The 6,841-nt window shown below is 46.8% G+C and overlaps 1 protein-coding gene across 1 annotated transcript; it reads left to right on the forward strand.

Annotated features, from left to right (window-relative positions):
• Positions 1-984: 984 nt before the first annotated feature.
• On the forward strand, positions 985-6,506 carry LOC148069065 (uncharacterized). Its single transcript, XM_087802860.1, has 9 exons — positions 985-1,555; positions 2,707-2,760; positions 3,101-4,597; positions 5,209-5,416; positions 5,485-5,623; positions 5,712-5,781; positions 5,841-5,887; positions 5,991-6,049; positions 6,131-6,506. The coding sequence occupies exons 1-9, from the start codon at positions 1,141-1,143 to the stop codon at positions 6,171-6,173; spliced, it is 2,532 nt and encodes an 843-aa protein (XP_087658986.1). The 5' UTR covers positions 985-1,140; the 3' UTR covers positions 6,174-6,506.
• Positions 6,507-6,841: the final 335 nt, after the last annotated feature.

A 6,841-nucleotide genomic window follows, 5' to 3' on the forward strand; every position in this document is an offset into this window, starting at 1 on the left:
TACTCAATAAAATGTTTGCTTAATACGTCAAGACAACACCCACTCTAAAAGTATTGTACATTCTATAGTATGAACATTAGAACACGTACAAATGATTGGACTACTGGGAATGGTGGATTGAGATTTTAATGTAACTTCTTTGATTCTACCATTAGCTCAGAGGCTAGATTTTCTTACCGATGAGTGTACAATAATTTAAAGGAAGACCAGTCTTGTGGAGGCTCACATGCACTGAACACATTTTTAGGGTAATTAATCCTGGCAACTTTAAAGCTGAATAATATGTTAATGCATGAATTGCTTGGATTTTTTTTTTTTTACTTCCAGAAATTACTTCGGTGGCTCATTTACTGAACTTTGCTTGTCACCAAATCTTGGTTAACTATTGTAGTTTTGGCCAAAAAATGTTCTGTAATCAGTATAGTGACCTGCAGCTTTTAGGTATTTTACTTCTTATATAGACTGACTTGAAGCATGAGTTGTACACACTTTAACTTGACCTGTGGCATTATTTACAATCATTTTAATTTTGTTAGGGCAGCATATTCGATTATAAATCAATTGGAAAAATATATCGAAGGGGGTCTACTTTTAACAAATCTAATGTTAATGTTCTGGAGCCGAACAATGTTTGCGAGGAGACTGGAAATGGTGCAACAAAGACCTGAAAAATGATTATGACGTCATGAAGATTGAATTTAGACTATGGCTGATTTAAATTAGCATCGTTTTTGTTTTTTTTAACAGATTTATTTTTGTCATTAACATCAAAGGATGAGTTCTCTATCCAGAACTGAACAAACCCTGAACCCAACTTTGAGTCTGATCTATTCATACGACGAGAGGGAAGTGGAAAAGTGGGCGGTGCCAGGGCGCGGTCAGATAAGGTTGGGCGTACAAAACAAATCCCAGGTTGTGATTTGTCGCATGTTGCGTCACTCAAACGAAATCGACGTGGATTGGCCAGAAAAGTTACTTGTCCGGTTACGGCGAGACTTGTTTCCACACGGTGTCGACACACATCACGCAACTTTGACAGACCCGCTGCGCAGGGGTTCGGTCCAGAGAAGCTGGTTCTGTTGCTGAAAAGAAACATCGTCACTTAAGTTTTTTTTGTGACTCCGCCGCGGGGGAAAGAAAATGGCGGACAACGAGCAGCAGGTGCCCGGCACGGTTCTGTTCAACGACCAGGTCCACCACTATCAAGCCGAACCGGACTCGGACCAGCCCCGGCCGGACATCTTCAGCGCGGACGACATCGTGGACCTGGTCGGCGGAGCTCAGGACGCCCTGGAGCGACACCTGGCCGAAGACAAACCCGAGTTCCCAGAAGAACCGGCAACTTCTCTGGACTCGGAACCGGACTCCACCGTCGCCGACGAGCAGCCGGAACCCGCGGCACCTACGGTTGTGACGGAGGAGAGTTCGAGGCTGGAGCCCGAAGCTGCCCCTGAACGCGCCGCCCTCCCCGCCACTGAGCCCCGGACTGAAGCCCCCTCCTCACCCGCAGAGGCGACACGAGCAGCGACGACGGAACCAGCAGCTCCGGTGTTGGGTATGAGCTCTTAGAACCGGGTTTTTACAGCCAGAACTTAACGTAGATACGAATCGAAATATCATGGGTTTTTATCGGCGGTGGTGCGTTCAAGGAACTGTTGCGAATCCTTACACCGAACCTATGATTCTCAATGAATGAACTCGATTAAAATGTTATATTTTGATTTTATAAGATGGTAAACTCGTTAAATATATATCCGAAAAATGTTTCCTTTTCAGAAAAATGTGAAACTAAAACGCATTTAATTGGATTTTCCGGAACAAATGTGTTGACAGGCCTGTGGTAACAGCGCCCCTGTGTCTGCTGGTCTGCGGCCCACATCCTCGCCTGGCCTCGGGTCAAGTGCCAGCGTTTCTCCGCACATGTCGGAACCACCTTTACAAGGTTCTTCTGACATGGGTTGGGTTTTCCTCTTGTCTTCTGTGGGGGTTTAATCTCCTCCCGGTGCGGCGGGGAATTAAACCCAGAAATGACGATCAAACCGCATAAGCCGCTCGTGCTAACGTGTCACTGATGCGTCTTTGTTGGACCAAACAAAAAAGCTATAAATCGAGTCCAAAATAAAAACGCAGCGTCTGACCGACGTCATGTATTTGCGGGTTCAAGAGTTTATCAAAGATCTCATGGCGCATGAACCTGCTCTTCAGTGTAAACAAGTCTATTCTCTCTGAGGTTCACACGCTTTATTGTTTAAAAAAGCAACATTTCTCAGGGCGGTGTCCGAGGACAGAAGCAGCTGTTTTTTAATCTATTTATTTTTACCGTATTGTCTGATCTGATGGACCCGCATCAGATCATCGCTCATCCTGACCCCATTGTGTGGGTACCATGACCACACCCAGGATGGGGGGGTCAGGACGGATTTGACTTCTGTTACAGTCATTAGATAGTTTTGTAGTTTATTCTCAAAGGGATAATGACTCTGAACTGTACTGATGACATCATGTTGTCAATCATTTGTCAGCTGCACAAATAGCACTCGGAATCGATAATATTTAACACAGTGATGCTCTGAGAACCTTTGACCTCAAGCACTTGCATCTTCCCAGCGTTTCTACTGCGCCTCCTCCTCCCTCTTGTTCTTCTACTCGTGGTTTAACGTCGCCTGTTGTTCTTCTCACCGTCCTCTGGTTTTTCCTCCTTCGCAGGTACAACATTTTCTCCTTCTGCTCCTTCACCTTCTCTGATGAATTTCTCCACAGGCAAGTTTCTCTTCTACCTTCACCTTCTCTTTGACACACAATCACAGGGTCACCCCCCCCCCCCCCTCCCCCTTGACCACACACCCCCTCACTCCCCTTCAAGAAGAAATGACATCCTAGTCACATGGTGTTCACAGGTTATTATTATAAACTAATACTGTTAATCATGTAAATCCTGACCAACGATTGGATCAAAAAACACTTTATTTACCTGTTAAATGATCTAATCCTTCCAGGTCTGGTATCAGAACCGACCTCAAGGGGTGTTTCCAGCCCTTGAGGTGTGGCTGGTCTTGATCGTGATGGTCTTGTTGACGTTTTCTGTCCTTTTCCTATCCAGCTCCTGGGCAGACGGGGCTCCCCCCTGCTCAGATCTCCCCTCTTTCCCCTCTTCATTCCCCCGACTCTCTGGAGGACCTTTCGCTGACCGAAAGTCCCAATCAGCCCCAGCCCCCTTCGTTCGGACGTTCCGGTCTCTCATGGGAGGGAGAAACCGGACTGACCCTGTCCGCCCCTAAACAGGATCCGTTAACGGGTCCGTACCTCAGTCTTGGACAAGATACCGCCGTCCACAATCCCTGTGAAGACAGTGGCATCTCGTTCTCCCCCGAGGAGACCTTGGCGAGCTCCGCCCGCTCCTCCTCTGTGGTCGTCACCCAGTCCCAGACCAAGTCTGTAGACCCGTGGGACATGTCTTGCAACATGGAGACCTCTAAATTTAGTCCAGACCTGCTGGAACCTGAGGAAGATGAAGCGAAAAATAACAATCCATTCGATGGCTTCTCCCCACTGGCAGACTCTGGGTACTCCAATTTTGGGGACCCCTCTACTAATAAAGTGTTAGGAAATCTAGATCTAGATCTGGTTCAGTCCGAAAGTCATGTGTCAGCAGAAGCGGGTCAAACCCAAAAGGGGTCCGAGCTTCTTCAAGGTTCTCTGCAAGATGATTATGACGACGAGGAGGATGAGGATCTGCGACCGTCACTCCCAGACATCCTCAAATCCTCTCCTCTGAACCCAGAAAAGATGGACTCTGGTTCTTCTGAAGGTAGCCCTGAAGAGCAGAGTCCTGTCCTGGAGCGGCGCATGATGGAGTCGCCAAACCCTCCCATCAACTTGTCGATTAATCCGTTCATGTTCGACTCCAAAGTGTCACTGCTGAAGGAGATGACTGAGGAGATGGAGGTCAAGGGCAACAACCAGGACCCCATTTCCAAGGACCCAAGTCCAGCTGACATCAAAGAGCAATTCAACTCTGTCCAGGACGATTGGTTCTCTGGTAAGCAGACGTTTGAGTCGCTAGGTGTCCAAAAGAAACCGGCTGAAGATTCAGACTCGGAGTCTCCAAGTCCAGATTCGTTGTCCCCGGTCCTGGAGGCCATGGGCAAAAACCCAGCCTGTTTTCAGATGGACCAGGAGATCATTCCCCCGAAGGTCTCGGAGGTGACCAACCTCGAGAACCCGAACGAGGATGAACCCGAGATGGCGGATGAAGTTTCAGAGCATGAGATCTCCTCCGAAGAGTTTGAGTTTATCGAGAAACCACCCAAGGGGGTTCTTGACGAGTTCCTCGAGGCTCTCGACTCTCCCAAGAAGTCCGTGACGGAGGTGACCAGAGCCGCCGAGTCGGCTCAGGCGAGCGAGACCTCCTATCTCCTCCTCAGCCAGGACACCATGCCCCTAAAAAGCAAGGTGGACCTGGACCTGCAGATTGACCGGCCCCCGTCCCCCACTCTCAAACCCTCTCCCCCTACTGCCCCCACTGCTGGCTCTAAACCAGAGTTGGTGAAGAAGAGCGAGGAAGGTACCAAGACCAAGCCGATGAATGTTAAATCAGGTAAAACTCGATCCATCCCTCCACGTCATCTTCCTCTTCATCAGCTGCGTCTATTATTTTGACGGATTTCCCCTCATTCTCATTTTTGGAATCTAATTATTCTTTGATAACCATCAGCATGTTCCTCTCCTAATCATCGTGGACCCCGCTCTTCAACATCGACGGCATAAATCCTCTTCATCATTAGCCCCTCACGGGACCCTTTTCAACCTCCTTATTTCATTCTTTACTTGGACCCCGACCTTGATCCCAACCCAGTCCTCTCACCCCTTTTGGTTTTCTTTTTTCTCTTTTTCTTTTTATTGTTTAAGGAATGAACTGTTGGAGTGAATGACCTCCAGATGCATCTCACACTGGCCACGACTACGTTCTCCTCCCCCCTCTCTCTCCGACTTGAACCTGTGACTGAAACATGTTAACGCATAGAAACCTGACCCGATTCTATTTTCTTCCTTTTGCTGACCGAGGCAAATTCTTCCTGCTGCTTCACCAACCCACCTGCCTTTCCATGCTTCACCCCCTCACTGCACTTCAGTCTCGCCTCCTTATTTTGAGACAAAGATTTACATTAAAATAAATAATGTTTTTTTTCTTTGATCGCATGATTGCAGTGGTGGACCTTGTGTACTGGCGGGACGTGCGCTCCTCTGGCTGGGTCTTCGGCGCCCTCCTCCTGGTTCTGCTGTCCCTGACGGCCTGCAGCATCATCAGCGTGGTCTCTTACGTGGGTCTGGCTCTGCTGTCCGTCACCATATGCTTCCGCGTCTACAAGGGGGTTCTGCAGGCGGTCCACAAGTCTGATGAGGGTCACCCATTCAGGTAAGTGACTAGCGCCGTCTCCATTAAGGTCTCGGGGCTAATGGGAAAACTCTCCCTGATCTCTTCAGGCAGTACATCGGCCAAGACGTCGCACTCTCCGAGGAGCTCGTCCACCGCTACAGTGATCTTCTCCTGACCCATCTGAACCACGTTATCCTGGAGCTGAGACGACTTTTCCTGGTGCAGGATCTGGTGGATTCAGTCAAGGTTTGTGTTTAATCCCGATCAGATTCGGACCCTGAAGCATCGTTGTATGTTGTACATGTATTTTGTAACTAAACTTGTTTTCCTGCAGGTCGGGCTGCTTTTATGGATCCTCACCTACGTGGGCTCATGGTTCAATGGACTTACTCTGGCAATTCTAGGTAAGAAACTGATCATGGAGGCACTTGCTGATGGAGACTAATGACTATTATGTGTCCAGGTGTGGTTGCGGCCTTCAGCTTCCCAGTCGTCTATGAGAAGCATCAGGTGAAAAGACATTTATTATTGATGTTATCAAATCAATTAGTATCTGGTGTTGGCAAAGTGAAACTTTCTCGCTGTGAGATTTTAAGACTTTTTTTCTTTTTAGGTTCAGATCGACCACTATGTGGCGCTGGTCAACGGTCACGTCCAGGATGTTGTTGCAAAGTGAGTAGAATGATCAACGTGTCAATCAATGTTGTCACAGGGGTCCATTTAAAAACTAATGATGAATGTGTTCTTTGTCAGGATCCAGGCTGTCGTTCCAGGGATGAAGCCTAAAGCTGAGTAAGGAGTACAAGAGGATCCTAAAGGGAGCAGGAGTCCAGAGAGAGAGAGAGAGAGAGAGAAGCTGCTCTTCCAATTTTGTGGAAAAAAAAAAACAAAGCATTTTTTTGTCGAGAAATTTCAGTGACCTTTTAAAAAGTTTGGCGCCCTTCTTCAGGAGTGGGGTTTTCGTTCAATTGGCCGTTCAGGCGCCAGTTTCTTCATCGAGGTTGTGACTGCAACGCCATCAGAGAAATTGACTTAGCAACTCTTCTGTTTGTGATGCTTCTGTAACCGTGACGATTGTGTTTGTGGAACGTGAGATGTAAACAATATACAATAAAAGCTTGTAATCAAAGCGCTGCCTACTTGTCTGTCATCCACACTTGAGTTCTACTCTAAAGTCGTAGAACTACCTTAAGAAAAACAGAATAAGAACAAGATAATCCTACCAAAAAGAACTATATGCTATGATGATAAAATTTAAAACTCAATATAATGAACAAGATGAACTAAATCAACTTTGATTATATTCTTTTATTTAATTTTTACTTTAATCCAAAAATTAGGAGTCTATAGAAGAGTGACAGTTGTTCAAAGTAAGGATATATGATCAATATTTTGTTTATATCCGCTCACTTAGCCAGAGTTCTATGACATTGCAGAACACGTTCTTTTTTCATTTCTTTTTTT

This window comes from Callionymus lyra, chromosome 11 (assembly GCF_982586985.1).
Source record: "Callionymus lyra chromosome 11, fCalLyr1.hap1.1, whole genome shotgun sequence".
NCBI lineage: Eukaryota > Metazoa > Chordata > Actinopteri > Syngnathiformes > Callionymidae > Callionymus > Callionymus lyra.

Excerpts from the sequence above, each read along its gene's own strand:
- LOC148069065 (XM_087802860.1), top strand. The coding sequence starts at position 1,141 with ATGGCGGACAACGAGCAGCAGGTGCCCGGCACGGTTCTGTTCAACGAC. Across the intron at positions 5,417-5,484 it reads GATGAGGGTCACCCATTCAG|GCAGTACATCGGCCAAGACG; the intron begins GTAAGTGACTAG and ends TGATCTCTTCAG. Across the intron at positions 5,624-5,711 it reads ATCTGGTGGATTCAGTCAAG|GTCGGGCTGCTTTTATGGAT; the intron begins GTTTGTGTTTAA and ends GTTTTCCTGCAG.